Source organism: Silurus meridionalis, chromosome 12, assembly GCF_014805685.1.
Source record: "Silurus meridionalis isolate SWU-2019-XX chromosome 12, ASM1480568v1, whole genome shotgun sequence".
NCBI lineage: Eukaryota > Metazoa > Chordata > Actinopteri > Siluriformes > Siluridae > Silurus > Silurus meridionalis.
Genome location: NC_060895.1, coordinates 20,230,605 through 20,249,831, shown reverse-complemented (window position 1 = coordinate 20,249,831; position 19,227 = coordinate 20,230,605). Strand labels below are relative to the sequence as shown.

The 19,227-nt window shown below is 38.3% G+C and overlaps 1 protein-coding gene across 1 annotated transcript in view; it reads right to left on the bottom strand.

Moving 5' to 3' along the window:
- The window catches only part of b3glcta (beta 3-glucosyltransferase a), a 177,964-nt gene that overhangs the window by 126,366 nt on the left and 32,371 nt on the right, over positions 1–19,227 (bottom strand). The window contains exon 3 of the mRNA XM_046862419.1: positions 10,914–10,953. Within this exon, the coding sequence (XP_046718375.1) occupies positions 10,914–10,953 (40 nt within the window). The remainder of the gene's footprint in view (positions 1–10,913; positions 10,954–19,227) is intronic.

The following is a 19,227-nucleotide window of genomic DNA, read 5'->3' as shown; positions in this document are numbered from 1 at the left end:
TACTTTTATTTTTTATTTTTCATTTTATTTTCCTGTAAAATTCACACAAAAACACACAATGTGCCTTAATTTCAAAACTGTAATGCACGGACAAACTGCATGAAAATCCCAAGGTAATTTAAAGAGAACAATATCAATGCTTCTAGTAGAGATGATGGTATGCAGATGGTGCAGCTGTGGCTGCAGTGAAATAAGACTTGTTGAATTACGTTATTGGGTTTCTTGCTTTAATAATGACATTCGTTCTCATGAGATACCAGTCTGTGATGCACCGCTCTGCTACACTGCATTAATGTAAAATATTGACGGATTCTATAGTGAAGTTGCAGGAAAAAGAAGTGGTGAAGGTGGAGGAGTTCAGGTACCTGGGATCAACAGTGCAAAGTAATGAAGAGTGTGTTAGAGAAGTGAAGAAAAGAGTGCAGGCAGGGTGGAGTGGGTAGAGAAGAGTGATAGCAGGAGTGATTTGTGATAGAAGAGCGTCTGCAAGAGTGAAAGGGAAAGTTTATAGGACTGTGTTGAGACCTGCAATGTTGAGGTGAAGCTGGAGGTAACAGAGCTGAAGATGTTGAGGTTTTCGTTGGGAGTGACGAGGATAGACAAGATTAGAAATGAGTTTATTAGGGGGGCTGCGCATGTAGGACGTTTTGAAGACAAGGTGAGGGAGGCGAAATTGAGATGGTTTGGACATGTGCAGAGGAGGGACATGGGGTATATCGGTAGGAGAATGCTAAGGATGGAGCCACCAGGAATACGGAAAGAGGAATGCCAAAGAAGAGGTTTATGGATGTAGTGAGGGAAGACATGCAGGTAGTTGGGTTAAAAGAGGCAGATCTAGAGGACGGGGGGTATGGAGACAGATGATCTGCTGTGGCGACCCCTAATGGGAGAAGCCAAAAGAAGATTGACGAATTCTGTAGCCATGATGTCATAATGATGGTATTAAGAGGTGGATTGATTCAGGTTGGACACCACTGAAGGCCCAGTTGTGAAATGCACGACCTGCAACCTGGAATGGGATGTTGAACATACGCTTGGTCATACAGTGGAGTTCTGGCTGTCACAGATAAAAACAATATATAAATGTAAATAAACAATTTCTTTCTTTCTTTATTTTTTTAAACTATTTGCAACTGTATAGCTATCCCAATGTGGTTGTCTACACAAAAACTGATGGTAATGCTTGCACACCAAATAGCTCTTCTTCTGTTTGTTCCTTCTTCAGGGAACATTTAATAGTGCTATGCAGAGGAGAAACATGAGTTATATTGGTAGAAGAATGCTGAGAATGGAGCTACCAGGAAGGAGGAAAAGAGGAAGGCCAAGGAGGAGGTTTATGGATGTGGTGAGGGAATACATGCAGGTAGTTGGTGTGAAAGAGGCAAATGTAGAGGACAGGGTGGTATGGAGACGGATGATCCGCTGTGGTGACCCCTAATGGGAGCAGCCGAAAGAAGATGTAGTATCCTAAAAAAGGGTTTTTTTTTCTGGCTATCGGCATGTACATAATATTTACAGTCTTTAGAAGACATCCTTATCCAGAGCGACTTACAATTATCATATTTATACAAGTAAACACTTTAAGGGTCCCTGGTGGTCTAGTGGTTAGGATGCGGTGCTCTCACCGCTGCGGCCCGGGTTCGATCCCCGGTCAGGGAACCAACCCCAGCCACTCTTAGTGCCGTACCCAAGCCCGGATAAATAGGGAGGGTTGCGTTAGAAAACACTTACCAAATCAAACATGCAGATGAACCGCTGTGGCGACCCCTAATGGGAGAAGCCGAAAGAAATACAAGTAAACAGTTGATGGTCAAGGGACCATCAGTGGCAGTTTAATTTTGATCTCACATCCTGCCAATCAAGACTCCGTCCGAACCACTGTGTAAAGCTAACACCACTGCAAAGCTTCATTGTATGTTCATACAAATAAACATACAATTAGCATACGAATGATACAATTATATATTAATGAAATAATCCACAGTCACTAATAGAAATATGTGAAAATGCTGACAAATATTACCCTTTAATACATTTAATGAGACCCATGATCTAATGATAGCTAAACGTTAAAATAGTGTATATAACAGTGTTTCTGGTTTTATTTATACCACTATTTAAAAGTTTTGTAAAGGTTAAAAAAAAAACAAAGTCAGAATGGGTTATACTACTTCAGGAGATCAGTAAGATATGCCAGACTGGAGCTAATGTGGAATTTAATGGGTAGCTAGTGTGAATAAGACATGCTCTGACTCTGTTTTCAGTACTTCAGTGCTGCTGCATTCTTCCTTAACTCTTGTTTAAAGATGCAGCAGAGCAGACATCCAAAACCCATGTTTTAACAATCCAACATAGATGTATCTCAGAGTGCTGCTTCAACAAGCAAATAATACCCAGATAAATCACCTCATTTCCAAAGCCCTATCCTCACACAATTTCATTTTGAATTAATATGCTCCAAATTGCCAATAATGTTGTAATTTCTTGGCTTGATTTCGAAGCTGACTTTGGGAACTCCGAGGTGAAAAAATGACAAACTTCTCAAAACGGTTTTCAGATTTCTTTTGATTAAAAACATTTCACTAGCAGCGACTCCAGCTAAAGGTACTTTGAAATGGAAACTGAAGCTCGGTTTTAATCTGATGTCAGCATGACCTGCAATTCAAAAGACGATCGGTGAAATGCGGCAGGTTTGCAGCTCGACATTACCACACAAATCGAGTTTAAAGGGAGATTGCTGGAGGCCTGTGTTGTCCTGTGTCCTGATGAAATTCCAATCGCAGATGCTGCTCGCAGCAAGAGCACATATTGTGGGCTGTGGACGCTTTTTTAAGCTGCACAGTGTATGAGTTCTGATGTAGCTTTACACCAATCCGTGTACATGAACCATCTAACTATAGGCATTTTCTGACTTCTGATATTCTACAACATGAATATGTGCCTGCTTGAGTAGGATCATTTACATGGTCACAAATGAAAATCTATGTCTTTTGGGTCATAGAGATTTAAATAAAATGCAAATCACAGTGTAAAGCAATATAAACCTGTGAAATTCTGTGAAAACTGTAACATTTTCAGTTTTTGATCTACCTTTGGAAAAAGAAACTTAAGTAATTTCAAGATTATTAGTTCCAACCTCAGAATTGTCAAAGAGATGTTTGGTAAGCATCAGCCAAATGGATTTTTGTAAATTGGAATGCTGGAGAAAACTACTAATCGTATAAATTCTTTTTAAACCCAAATCTTAAACATTTAAAATAAGCACAGGATTCAATGAATACAATGAGCACTTTAAAAGGAACTCTATACAAATACTGCATCCCTCCTCTCTCAAAACAGCCACAATTCTTTTGTGACATGGATTCGACAAGATGGTGGAAAACATTTAGTTTGAAATTTGGTCCACTGAATGAAATGATTTCAGTCGGGGAAATAATTATTTGATCCCCTGCTGATTGTGTGAGTTTACAACAGAAAGAGACAGAATATAAAAAGTACATTAAAGAAAGGTTATATATTAATTTGTATTTGTTCGAGTGAAATAAGTACCAATCAGCAATGTTTCTGACTCCCACACACCGAAATTAGTCCTGTCCCTTTGAGAAAGGACTAATACCAACTCATTACGTATACAAAAGAAACCAGTCACAGAATCAACCTCTTCCATTCAAACCACTCCACCACCATGTGAAAGACCAAAAAGCTGTCAAAGGGCAGGATCAGGGACACGTCTGTAGACTTGCAAAAGGCTGGAATATCAGCAAGACGCTTGGTGAGAAACAAATCACTGTTGGCACAATAATTCAAAAATATAAGAAATACAAGATAAGTCAGTCATAATCGCTCTGTAGCTCCATGCAAAATCTCACCTCATGGTTTAAGGATGATTCTGAGAAAGGTGAGGGATCAGCCCAGACAGGGAGGAGCTTGTTAATAACAGACCCATCTGAAGTTTGAAGAAGATGATTCAGAGAAGGCTTGGGAGAATGTGATGTGGTCAGATGAGGCCAAAATGTAGCTCTTTGGCATAAACTTGACTCACCGTTTTTGGGGGCAGATATTAATATCTTTGTAAGGGGGAAAACGTATTCCCCCACTGCAAATGTCCTTTTACTTTTAGATTACAATTCCTGCAGATTATTTTAGGTGCAGTGACTGGGAAAGACACAGAACACTAACTAGACTGAAACGACATCTGCTTTGTAGCACCATGCATTGTCATGCCGGAAGGAGCCATTAGAATAATGGCCATTGAGGCCATGCAGGGAAAAACATGGTCAGCAGCACTCTGTGGCATTCAAGTGATGATTGTCTGGGATTACAGGGGTTACGTTTGCCAGAGTAAATATTCCCCACACCATAACACCAGCTCTACCAGACTTTTTTTGCTTTTTGGTGGCAAGCTCTAACTCTACCATCTGTTTTCCTCAGCAGAAATTAAGATCTTATCTGACCATGCTTTATGTTATTTACTCTTTAGCTGTCCAGTTTTGAAAGATGCAGCCTCATTGTTTTATTCATGGCCAACAGAAGTGGAACCTGACATGGCTTATTCTGTTGCAGCAAAAAAAAAATAAAAAAAATTTTATATGATAGAATCATAGGTAGAGCTATGAATTCCTGAGCATTTTATGCACAACTTCAAGAAATTATCTTAAAAGTAAATATATATATATATATATAGAAATATCTTTGTGACAAATAAATTAGTGAAAAAAAATCTTTCAGATGTCATTCTATAGCTTTGAAAACTATATACAGGGAGTGCAGAATTATTAGGCAAGTTGTATTTTTGAGGATTAATTTTATTTGAGGATTTAATTTAAACAACAACCATGTTCTCAATGAACACAAAAAACTCATTAATATCAAAGCTGAATATTTTTGGAAGTAGTTTTAGTTTTAGCTATTTTAGGGGATATCTGTGTGTGCAGGTGACTATTACTGTGCATAATTATTAGGCAACAACAAAAACAAATTCATACCCATTTCAATTATTTATTTTTACCAGTGAAACCAATATAACATCTCAACATTCACAAATATACATGTCTGACATTCAAAACCAAACAAAAACAAATCAGTGACCAATATAGCCACCTTTCTTTGCAAGGACACTCAAAAGCCTGCCATCCATGGATTCTGTCAGTGTTTTGATCTGTTCACCATCAACATTGCGTGCAGCAGCAACCACAGCCTCCCAGACACTGTTCAGAGAGGTGTACTGTTTTCCTCCTTGTAAATCGCACATTTGATGATGGACCACAGGTTCTCAATGGGGTTCAGATCAGGTGAACAAGGAGGCCATATCATTAGATTTTCTTCTTTTATACCCTTTCTTGCCAGCCACGCTGTGGAGTACTTGGACATGTGTGATGGAGCATTGTCCTGCATGAAAATCATGTTTTTCTTGAAGGATGCAGACTTCTTCCTGTACCACTGCTTGAAGAAGGTGTCTTCCAGAAACTGGCAGTAGGACTGGGAGTTCAGCTTGACTCCATCCTCAACCCGAAAAGGCCCCACAAGCTCATCTTTGATGATACCAGCCCAAACCAGTACTCCACCTCCACCTTGCTGGCGTCTGAGTCGGACTGGAGCTCTCTGCCCTTTACCAATCCAGCCACGGGCCCATCCATCTGGCCCATCAAGACTCACTCTCATTTCATCAGTCCATAAAACCTTAGAAAAATCAGTCTTGAGATATTTCTTGGCCCAGTCTTGACGTTTCAGCTTGTGTGTCTTGTTCAGTGGTGGTCGACTTTCTGCCTTTCTTACCTTGGCCATGTCTCTGAGTATTGCACACCTTGTGCTTTTGGGCACTCAGTGATGTTGCAGCTCTGAAATATGGCCAAACTGGTGGCAAGTGGCATCTTGGCAGCTGCACGCTTGACTTTTCTCAGTTCACGGGCAGTTATTTTGCGCCTTGGTTTTCCACACGCTTCTTGCGACCCTGTCGACTATTTTGAATGAAACGCTTGATTGTTCGATGATCACGCTTCAGAAGCTTGGCTATTTTAAGACTGCTGCATCCCTCTGCAATATATCTCACTATTTTTGACTTTTCTGAGCCTGTCAAGTCCTTCTTTTGACCCATTTTGCCAAAGGAAAGGAAGTTGCCTAATAATTATGCACACCTGATATAGGGTGTTGATGTCATTAGACCACACCCCTTCTCATTACAGAGATGCACATCACCTAATATGCTTAATTGGTAGTAGGCTTTCCAGCCTATACAGCTTGGAGTAAGACAACATGCATAACGAGGATGATGTGGTCAAAATACTCATTTGCCTAATAATTCTGCACTCCCTGTATAGTAAAAACTTTTCGATTTTATCATGCTCTCCTGGGCTATATGATATGATTATAATAACCAAAAACCCATGACTAATTATACATTAATTTGACACCTTCTGTGATCATTTTTTTTTAATAGGACCATTTGTTTCGACCGGAACTCTCGACACTGAATAACCGCAGACAGAATCATCTTGGCACGTTTCATAAATGGAAGTCATTACAATCCACAACACAGTACCATTCTAATGATGAAGATGACTTGCTGTCCTTGATCGGTTTTTCCGTGTGGAAAAGTTTCTAAAGCTCAGCCATCACTTTTAATCAAGCCGAGGAGAAATGAGACAAACCTGCTCTCCTCATTTACAAAATTCAATTTCATGTCCATGCATAATTAAAAACGCCACTGATGCTCTGACAAACAGTTTATCTTCTCTCATCTCTCATTTCCCACTTCCAGCACCTTCCCACCTACTCGTGCTTTTCTCTACTAATTAAACCATCCTGTAAAAACGGCTTCATGATGCTGTTGGGAAATAAAATGGCAAAATCTGTCCCAATGATTTGTTCAATTAAACATCAACCTAGCCTTATTTGGATCGATAAAAAAAAAAAAAAAAAAAAGGGGGGGGTTTGGAATGATAAAAATTGCTCCATTACTGCCTACTTACACATAAGAACTATAACGCTGAGAACAAACTTTACTGCTTTTATATCAACTGAGGCGAACGGTATCATGAAGATCTTGCTAATCCATATAAAAAAAAATGGCAGGATTTTATTTTATTATTAGCATCATTGGTATTTGTCTTTGTCCAGAAATGCCCACACTTTTTATGTTCTTGCTACTATTGAAGGTCATGAAAAGACAACACATGAAATTTAATTTAAGGGGGAAATGTGTTGGCAAAGAAAGTGAGCGAATTTCCGAGGACAACACATTTTAAACCTTTGAGATGTTAGAGAACCTACTAGAACCTTTGAACAAGTCTAGTGGTCAACCAATAGTGGATTTTACTGATTAATGAACCCATAGTCTTAAAAGTTGATACTGGATTCAAAAAAACTCCACCTCCACCTTGCTGGCGTCTGAGTCGGACTGGAGCTCTCTGCCCTTTACCAATCCAGCCACGGGCCCATCCATCTGGCCCATCAAGACTCACTCTCATTTCATCAGTCCATAAAACCTTAGAAAAATCAGTCTTGAGATATTTCTTGGCCCAGTCTTGACGTTTCAGCTTGTGTGTCTTGTTCAGTGGTGGTCGACTTTCTGCCTTTCTTACCTTGGCCATGTCTCTGAGTATTGCACACCTTGTGCTTTTGGGCACTCAGTGATGTTGCAGCTCTGAAATATGGCCAAACTGGTGGCAAGTGGCATCTTGGCAGCTGCACGCTTGACTTTTCTCAGTTCACGGGCAGTTATTTTGCGCCTTGGTTTTCCACACGCTTCTTGCGACCCTGTCGACTATTTTGAATGAAACGCTTGATTGTTCGATGATCACGCTTCAGAAGCTTGGCTATTTTAAGACTGCTGCATCCCTCTGCAATATATCTCACTATTTTTGACTTTTCTGAGCCTGTCAAGTCCTTCTTTTGACCCATTTTGCCAAAGGAAAGGAAGTTGCCTAATAATTATGCACACCTGATATAGGGTGTTGATGTCATTAGACCACACCTTCTCATTACAGAGATGCACATCACCTAATATGCTTAATTGGTAGTAGGCTTTCCAGCCTATACAGCTTGGAGTAAGACAACATGCATAACGAGGATGATGTGGTCAAAATACTCATTGCCTAATAATTCTGCACTCCTGTATAGTAAAAACTTTTCGATTTTATCATGCTCTCCTGGGCTATATGATATGATTATAATAACCAAAAACCCATGACTAATTATACATTAATTTGACACCTTCTGTGATCATTTTTTTTTAATAGGACCATTTGTTTCGACCGGAACTCTCGACACTGAATAACCGCAGACAGAATCATCTTGGCACGTTTCATAAATGGAAGTCATTACAATCCACAACACAGTACCATTCTAATGATGAAGATGACTTGCTGTCCTTGATCGGTTTTTCCGTGTGGAAAAGTTTCTAAAGCTCAGCCATCACTTTTAATCAAGCCGAGGAGAAATGAGACAAACCTGCTCTCCTCATTTACAAAATTCAATTTCATGTCCATGCATAATTAAAAACGCCACTGATGCTCTGACAAACAGTTTATCTTCTCTCATCTCTCATTTCCACTTCCAGCACCTTCCCACCTACTCGTGCTTTTCTCTACTAATTAAACCATCCTGTAAAAACGGCTTCATGATGCTGTTGGGAAATAAAATGGCAAAATCTGTCCCAATGATTTGTTCAATTAAACATCAACCTAGCCTTATTTGGATCGATAAAAAAAAAAAAAAAAAGGGGGTTTGGAATGATAAAAATTGCTCCATTACTGCCTACTTACACATAAGAACTATAACGCTGAGAACAAACTTTACTGCTTTTATATCAACTGAGGCTAACGGTATCATGAAGATCTTGCTAATCCATATAAAAAAAAATGGCAGGATTTTATTTTATTATTAGCATCATTGGTATTTGTCTTTGTCCAGAAATGCCCACACTTTTTATGTTCTTGCTACTATTGAAGGTCATGAAAAGACAACACATGAAATTTAATTTAAGGAAATGTGTTGGCAAAGAAAGTGAGCGAATTTCCGAGGACAACACATTTTAAACCTTTGAGATGTTAGAGAACCTACTAGAACCTTTGAACAAGTCTAGTGGTCAACCAATAGTGGATTTTACTGATTAATGAACCCATAGTCTTAAAAGTTGATACTGGATTCAAAAAAAAATTATAAAAAAAAAAAATAATAATAATAATAATAATAATAATAATAATAATAATTTAAATTCTCTGGATTTTGTAAAGACGTTTAAAGATGGCCATTTTAAGCATGACTAGATTTATGTGAAATGCTAATGCTTTAAAGTAAGATTCCATTTAAATAAAGTTAATAAATGCTTTAGAAGTACTGTTTATTGTTTGCTAATTCCAATATTTACTAATAAAATTTTAAATTAGGTTAATTCTCCTTTATCTGTTAACATTAGTTAATGCGCTATTAACTAGCATGAATGAAGTACACTGTGCGGTCTCCCCATGTGAAAACAGCATGTGGTGTCAGTGATTCGGCTCTAGAGGCTGCTCCAGTACTGTTTGATGACGGCAGACCTTTTCAGCAGCTCCAGTGCAGACGCAACCCGGAAAAACTATCGGTATGAATTTTTGCCATCAACTTTCAGTGCCGATTAGTCGATCGATTAATTGGCAAAACCTATTAATCCGTCAACCTGTACTTGAATCTATAATATCCATAAGAAATTACTGCCTTTACATTCAAAAAAAATATTTAGCTTTATACTGACAGAATCTATACTTACTGAGCGCTTTATCACTGTTTGTTTGTAATTTATAGTAGGAATTTCACAAGGTGTCAGTGCAATTCTATGAGGTTCTGGTCCACAGTGACATTGCTACAGTACAATTCCTGCAGATGCACCTAAACATTTATTCTGTGACTCTTAAGATTTACCACCTCCCAAAAGTGTTCAACTGAATTCAGATCTGGTGACAAGGAAATGCCACTGAAGCACATTGACCTCCTTGCCATGTTTATGTTACCAGTTAGAGAAATATTTTGCTTGTAAATAGGAGGTAGCACATGGTCAGCAACAATACTTAAATAGGCTGTGACATTCAGGCGTTGATGGATTGGTATAAATAGGCCCAATTTATGCCAAGAAAGCATTCCTCACATAATTGTACCACCTCCACCAGCCTGGATTACTAAAAAGATCTAGGTTGAATCCATGGAATTATGCTTATAGTGCCAAATTCTGACTTTACCTTCTGCATGCCTCAGCAGAAACCAATTCATCAGACCAGACTTTAGTTGTTTCATTCTGCACCTGTCCAGTAAACCTGTGCATACTGCAGCATCGGCGTTTTGCTCTTGATCTTCTGCTGTTGCAGCCCATCTACCTCAGTGTTGGCTGTGTTGTGCATTCAGAAATGCTTTTCAGCTCACCACAATTGTGTGTTTCGTTGAATTACTGTAGCATTTCTGTTAACTCAAACCAGTCTGGCTATTTTCTGTTGACCTCTATCATCAACAAGGCGTTTCTGGAGAACTGAATGTTTTTTCTTTACTGCACCAGAGACTGGTGTGCATAAAAAATGCACGAAATCAGCACACACTTAAATACAGCAATCATGGCACAATCTCAGTCTCTGAGTTCACATATTTTCGCCCATTCCAATAAATAATGTGAAAGTGAACCTTAAGCTGCTTGCCTGGATCGTCACGATTTTATGCATTCCACTCTTGTTAAACAATTGGCCTTGAGGTGAGAAGAATCTCTCGTCATTCAATATATTACAATTTTATACTCTACAAATCACTAGCTGTAAGGTTTGTTGTACATTTAAAGCACATAAAACAAAAACGTAAAAATATGCAAACTTAGGCCATATTAGCCAAACAAAAAGGTGTTTTCATTACAATATCTGATTACTGTCAACCCCCAGAGAGGCTCTTTTAATACTCACGGAGCTGACGTTCATGGGGATGTCTGTCAGCCTCTTGGACCTGAAAAACAAAATGGGAAGAAAGGCAGACAAGGCATTATTGACTTAGCGGCGTACAAAAGAAGCAGGAAGTAAACAACACATCCTAATTAGAGAAGCGCTGCACATCATTCCTTTGGAGAAGCAAATCCCACACATCTAAGAAACGGTGATTAAAAGCCACTGAAACAACACTGTGCGAAATTGAGAGAACGGCGATAAGAATTCTTTGTGCCAATATTCCGACCTAATTAAGGATCGCAGATATGAAAGCATTGTCTCTGTTCATACGTTTTGTAATTCAATTACAGTTCTAAAAGCCCAATGAAAGCAGAGTGGATTAAGCTTGTTTGGCCTAATAAGCTGTGAGTCACACTGTCATTAACGTCCCTAATTGTGTGGTTTTTAAAAGCCAGGCCAGAGGTTGCAATAGTTGAATGCTTGCCTCATTTACAAAAATAAGCCCTTGTTTCGATTACAAAATCTGCACCCAAAGTCTTACTTTCTTTTGCAAAAAAAAAAAAAAAAAAGATTCACAAGATACCTTGCCTTCCAATGCCCGTGAACTTTGACATGTCAGGCCACACAGTAGAGACCTGAGAGACTCCAAAAGAGACTCAGAGACTCCCGAACTCCCATTTTTACTCTTTTAGTAGTTAATGAGAAACGCCCACAAGGGAGCTGGTGATTTATGACTATGGCGCTGCTAACAATTTCTGAACTCTGAGCACAGTTACAACAAGTCATTTATCCACACGCAGGGTCGATCCTGGCGTATTATTACAGGAGAGAAATAAGCTGATTCATCCAGGTGTGGTCATGAATCAAAGCTGTTTGAATGCAAAACATGATCGCAGCCTTGAGATGAAAGCGATAGGTCTTCGCTCATCTCTTTTCAGGCACTCATGGTCTTGGGAAGACTTTTTTTTTTATAATGCTGCTCCACATTTTCACCTTTTTAGAGTTGAAAGGAAGTGTGATCAAAGAAGAACTTCAGCAGGCACATTTATGGATATAAACATTGTAGATTTGTACCCAATGCTGACTAAAGACATGTCAATATGCTTCTTTATAATCTGCTCACACTTTGTACACACTGTTTCCCTTTAATGTTCTACACCTATACACCTTCTACACCATGGTGCGGGCCCGTGGACGAGCGCCGGTGCACGAGTGGAGGGCGGAGCATATGCTGCTGCCTCTGCTTGCCGCACGAAACTTAAAATATTAAAAGAATTTTTACAACGCTATTGCCGTTGTAAGATCAAGACATTGTAAGTTGAACCATCATAACTCTGGGACCATCTGTACATGCTATTAACCAGAAAAGCATATCTTCCCATCTAAATGTGGTTTACTCACAAGGTTTCTTCTTAGGGAGTCTGTCTTTGGTAGTCATCTTTTCCCTCCCCTTCATTAGTAAGCTGCATTTTGACACTGTATATACTTCAAAATGTTTAACAAATAAAATCGAATTTAAGTGTTTTATTAGCCATCATATGACCACTGCATTATGAATTCATTTCACTGCAATTGTTTGCAAAACAATGATAATATTGAACTGTAATAAGTATGTGTATTATTTTTCACAAATTACATTTTAAAACCATTTCAACATCAACCATGTAAACAAGCTGAAGGGGGTTCAGTCGTCATGGAAACAAAATGCTGGTCACCAGCAGCTCCTAACCTCACCATTTCCTTTCTCATGCTATCATTACGTGAGAAATCGGTAAGGACCCTGCCTAACAGGCGAAAGACATGAAAAAAATGCAGTTGCCTTAAATCATCTTCAATGGTCCACAACTAGCATTTATTAAGCAATGTCATATTTGATATCTCCAGGAATAGGAGGCAAATTTATTCATGCCCAGACAAGACCACATCATCCCTAATTAGATTCGCCAGAGGTGAGTAACAGACATTGACTTAATTAGGCTCGGGAGCTTAAGTGAAGCGCACGGGTTTCCTTCCCTCACCTTCACCCACACACAAGGCAACACCAGCATGTGGGTGACTGCAAACGAAAAAAGACTGTAACACGTTTAACAATAGACACCGTAACAAAGCTAGAAATCCAAATGCATCTTCAGATACCTACTGAACAAATCAGAGCAGACACTGGCAAGGAAAAACTTAACAAGGAAGTAAAACAGAAGTCTGGATGGCGATAAAATAGATTCCAAACCAGGTCTGGAGTAGGTCATAGCACACCAACATGCAGTGAATGGACACTGTACTGTATTATCATTATATATTCTGGAGATCATTAAAGGGACTTCGGATATGAGGTTAAAAATAGAATGACGAAATGTGAATGTGGCAGATCTTAGGCTTTCTGGAAAGCTGGGTTGTGCGAAGATGATCTATAACTACAGCCAAAGAAATACAGGGCTGTCTCTCTCTCTCTCTCTCTCTCTCTCTCTCTCATTTCGGTAGCCAGTGGAGCAGAGAAGAAACAGCATGAATCACAAAATGTCATGTCATAAGGATACAGTACAGTCATGTCCTTATGTGGAGGAACAACAGCGGTGTAAGAAAAAGCTATATACTATATACTATTCCAGCCGACTATAAACTTTTAAAGCAATTACTGCATAATCCTATTTGTATATACATTAAACAAAGATTTCATTTATATTGACCCTTTCATAAAAACCTATTCTCAAACATCCTTTACTTCTTCAAATAAATTAGAAACATCACTGTTTTGTCGTTCTGAGAACATACAGTCTACACCCAGTCATAAGTTTCAAACGTGCTTTTTGAGCACCACATTCCACATTTAGTTCCGGTTTGCTCTTGTAATTCCCTCCACTCTTTATGGAAAGATGTTCCATTGTGCTTGTGGAGATTTGTGCTCATTCAGGCACAAGGGCGTGAGTAAAGTCGGCTACTGGTGTAGGTGAGGTGAGGAGGCCTGGGGTACAGTCAGCGTTAAAAAAGGTGTTCAAAAAGTTTTGAGTGCAAAAGGTCTATAGCAAGAAATCTTCCACTCAACCTCTACAAAGCATATCTTCATGGAGTTTGCTTTGTTCACAGGGGCATTATTATGCTGGTACACGTTTGGGTCTCCTAGTTCAAGTAAAGGGAAAATTTCATTTTATTGCATCCAAAGAAATAATATACAATTGTGTACCTTCAGCTTTGCAATAACAGTTTCTAAAAGCGCCACAATTGGCTGGGAAATTCAGGTGTCCCAATACCTTTGTCCATATAGTGTTTTGACATCACTGAACTGGCTTCCAGTTTATTTTATAGTTGCTTTCAAAGTTCTTACGTTTGTCTATAAAGATTTATGGTTGAAATACAGCTCTAGTCTTCATGACACTCACTTAGATCCTCTTTAGCTTCTCCTACATGTACCAAGGACTAAGAACAAGAACAGAGGTGATCGAGCTTTTGCTGTGGCTGCTCTAAAGCTGTGAAATAAATGTCCTTTGAATTTAAGGTCAGCCTCAAATCTGGCTACTTTAAAATCTTTGTTAAATACTCCTTTCTTCCTTGGCTTTTAATTCCTAAAGTATGTTAAGTTTCAGTTATGTTCTTTTCTGCTCCTCGACGGATTTGTGATTGTGAAAGCTCTATTGTTTTAATTAGTACTTTTTTTTATTGTGAAGCACTTTAACTGCTCGTTATAAAAGGTGCTATATAAAAAAAAACTTTAGATTCGATTTGATTTGATTTAATTGTAGTGTGTATTTAGTCTCCTGGACCTGTCTCACACTGGTTTATGTACACTATGTATTTATGTGTACTTTAATCAGTTGCAATATAATCCTGGACAAACTGTAAAAAAAAAAAAATCTATATGTTCTTTATTCTTTAATTCTCTATTCTGATTGGTACGATTGTGTAGATTAAAATTCTCTAATACGCAATATTGTGATATGTGAACACTTGAGAATCACACCCATATGAGCTTGTTCCAGATTTAGTCCTTGTTTACTGATATAACCTCTACTCTTTTGGCCATTGCTGAGGCAAGATTCCAGAGTGAAGATATAGGAATTTGTCAATCAGCCACAAGAGCCTGGGATACAGTCGACATTCTAAGTCAACCCAAAGGTTTTAATTGGAAATGGGGTGATTTCAGGGGTTTGTGTCGGACACTTGAAATCTTTCAGCTTTGGCAAACCACGTCTTCATGGAGCAGGCTTTGTGCTGGGGTTTTATCATGCTGGAGCGGGTTTGAGTGTCTTATTTCTTTAGAATTGTGATTCCATTTTCACAACAATTAGAGATAAATCTGTGAGTACAGTGATCAGATGACCAACTCCCAGGAATTAAATAGGTGTTATGCCACACAACATAATCAGACTAAAAATCTGTATTAAATACCATAGAAGGAAACATAATGAGGTAAAAAAAAAAAAAAGGTAATGAGGTAAATTTTGATGAAGAAATGACTGTTTACAGCTGGTCCAATTCAATTACTGACAAGAACACACTCGAATTTTGCAATCACAACCAGATAAAATGCTTTTAAGTGTTTGTGTTGTACCAACTCAGTTTATCATTTTGATATTATTTCCACACCAACTAAAGCTTTACCCGTCACACAGTACTTTCATCATATTTATGCATCAATCACTTAAACCCAATCAGTATACTCATAATGATAGGGTGAATATGAAGATTGATGACAATTACTGAATGCATTGCAAATGTTCAAAGTGCTAATCTTGTCACTGTTTAAAAAAAAATCGCTATTAATGCTTTTGAGATCATAACACGAGCTGATTGCCCTGATCCAAAATGTGGACAGGGATGCAGAGAAATCTTGATTTCTTTCTACCACAATCCATCTAACATGCTGTACCAGCTGTATATTATCATCTAGAAATGAATTAAGATCAAACAGCCAGATGAGCAGGTGTGAATGCTCTGCTTCAATCAAACAAAAACAATCAGCATTATGGAATTGTAGGCTGCTGGAAGGCAATTTAAAGCAATAAAAACAACAACAACAACAAAAAATCACCACACCACAATCTCCCAGCTGATAAAAAAAAGTGAATTGATGAATTTAATCACTTTCAGACTGACACAATTCAGGTTAATGATCAATATACTGATAATTGACTTGATTTGCTCGTGAATAATTCCTTCTGAAGGTTGCGCTTGTCCAAAGGATAAGCAGAAACAATCAGTGGCCTGTAGGACATGCTCGTAAAAACTTTGGACCGTTACCAAGCCCTAAAGACAATTAACTTGGATAAACCACTTTTACAACAGAAAAGAAATTGATTTCTGTAATACTGGGGATGTAACTTGATCGACCAGCAGAGAAAGATGTCCATTCCAACAGCTCCTCCTCTGAATACTTTTGGATAGGACAATCAATGATGGACTTATTCAGGCAGTTCATTGTCGATCAGCCTCAGTAAATGTCAAATCCAATGGGAGCAATAGTGAAGTACCCATATGTTATCTAAAAGCATTGACAGCAACAGTGAACAAAAGCTGTTACAACATAAACATACAGCACAATAGTTTAAACAGAGCAACACAGACAATTTAAAACTGAGCAAAATAATGACCAGAATGGGCAAACAGACTGAAAAATGTGTGCAAAATGTGAATTACTATGCCAGTAATAGTATTTCACACAAGAACGATAGGGCAAAGTGGGAACCCACACAGCTACAGGTTCCTCAATTCAAATTCTGGTTACTGACCGTGCAGTGTTTTGCATGTTTTATTTCTTCTTACTCTTCCCTCACACCACCTGAGTAGTTGAATCGCTGTGCAAAGTTTCCCCAATAGTTTGTAAATGTTTATAAGCTTTATTCTTCTTATTATTATTCTACTGAACCTTTATTGATCCAGGAAGTCCCTTGAAATTTGCAATCGCTTTTGCTTAGACTCTTGGCCAAAATGGCCTCGTTAAAATAATTTATCCACAATATTATAACAAAATACCGAGCGCTTTACTGAGTCAAAGTGCTACAGAGTTGTCCATTTATCTGTTTAAAGATTTAAAATGGCCCAGGGTATTAGATATATCAGACACCCTGTCTTATATGCAGTTTTTTTATTAAAGTTAAATTACTACCAAGCAATATACTACCAAAAAAAGATATGGCATTTAAAAGTAGCTACAATGTCAATACTAGTACTTTTGGAGGGCTTAATAAAGGCTGAATTGAGAGATGTATGTCTCATTGCAAATACCATCATTTATTGACCTTCCAACCATGCTGAATTCCCACGTCGTTCTGAACGTTCTTGGGATAGGCTCCGGCTTCACCGTGACCCTGACCAGGATAAAGCACTTGCTAAATGATGGATGAATAAGAGCACGCAGGGCTACATTTCCTTTCTTGTTCCGAGTGCTTTTGGGAAGCCTGAATCAATAGTAATAACATCACAAACTGCTGCCCAATCTAAATGCCTGGACTACAGCCCTGTGGCCTCCAGTCTCTCAGACCTCAGTCTTGCGTCATGTGCTGTTGACTGAACTGTGCAACATAATCATGTCATATACGCATAGCCACTGGGATAAAAGTGCATAAAAAGCACCAATGAGCAGGGACTTGAATGTTTTCTGTGGTTAAAGTCCATCAGAAACATCTGATACCAGAGCCAAGATGTATCGAGCTATTATTTCTGCTCTTCTATGTTTTATAGCGCATTTAATAATTGCCTCTCAAAAGCCTAGGGTTTTATTACCAGATCTTATTCTTTAGCCTGTCTGTTGCATTTAATCCTCAACAAGAATAGACAATAAGCCTATTGTTGTTAAAGATGATAGAGGAAATGGACCTCCACAACAGGACCAGTCCAAGACCATATCCATTATAATCTATGAGGTCCACTGATGACCAAACCAGATGCTAATGGAAGTATTCTTTACTTTTTCGCACCAGCATTTAAACAAGAAATCTGGCGTTAATGAAAATCGTGCATTTTTAAATCTTACATATCCCCACTCATGTGTGTAAATTCACACTTGAGAACACTAACGATTGGAAATTTTGGCTGACTGACTCCAGACATTTGCATGGATTACTATTCAAATTCTGCTGTCAAGTCAAGCTTATGTATTTCAATTACACACACAAATGTAATGAAAATCTTGCGAATCCCAGTCATTTTATATTAAATCTCAAAAATGAAAGATAAACAAGCGAAGATGAATTCATTAATCAAAACATATAGGACTAGTCATTCAGTTAGGATAAAATGGCTGTGTAAAAATGAGGACAGGCTGTATTGGCACTTTATTTTAATGCTGCGCAAAAAAACTTTATTAGAGCCAGCACTAAGTGACTTAATCTGCAATGTGCAGTATGCTCCCTGGTGTGCTGCATGCCCATATCAGTCCTTCTATACCCCCCTGCTTTTCCACTATCAACAAGGGAGCATTAGTGTGTAAGGGATTTCCACATTCAACAAAATGCTTAGAATACAAAGAAAATAGCAGCTCCCTTTGCGCTTGGTGTCAATAAAAATATGGGTACTGCAGCTATGTCTCTCAGTTCTTATCAAATTCAGATTTTTCTTCTCATTTGGATTCAGATTTTTTTGTCATGGTGCTGACATTTTTTATTGCTGCCATCTGTTTTTAATTAATATATATTTGTATTACCTTGCTTCAATCATAGGAAATTATTTTAGTGCTGTGAACTATTATGGAGTTTTGTGGGCAACTGCAAATCAACTGTTACCATGCACACATTTGGCCACTTCATTTACAAATAACTTTTTCCAAAGAGTGAATGAGGCCCAATCTTTGGAAATGAGTACATGATCTTGGCACGTGCACTGCCATTAAAAATATTTAATGAACATTTAATACATTAAACATTAAAACACTTTCGGTATATTTTCGTCATCTTCGTTTTCCGTGTGCGGAAAACAAGCAATTCCATATTAAGCAGACTTGGCTCAAATTGTTCCACTTACAGACTAGACTGGCAGAATTGATCAATCAGAATCAGAATACTTTATTGATCCCACAGGAAAATTGTTAGAATTGTTAACTGGTCCTGCAGACCTGTGGACTTTCTCAGTACCATGCATGAAATATCTAAACATGTGAGTCTACAAAATCCTGAGAATACTAAAGATTTAGATTGGTCTTATTTCTTTGGTGGATGGTTTTACTCAAAGTGACTGACATAACAGCAGAACCCAGACTAAGAATGAACTGGCTGATTTAATGGTATTTTTAATGATTGTAACATTAGCTCTCTGACAGTCCTGGGATTTAGCCTCACTAGCGTGAAATTTAAATTGCTGAGTTAGCATCACTGGTGTAACTGTATATTAGCAGAGAGATCAAAATGGT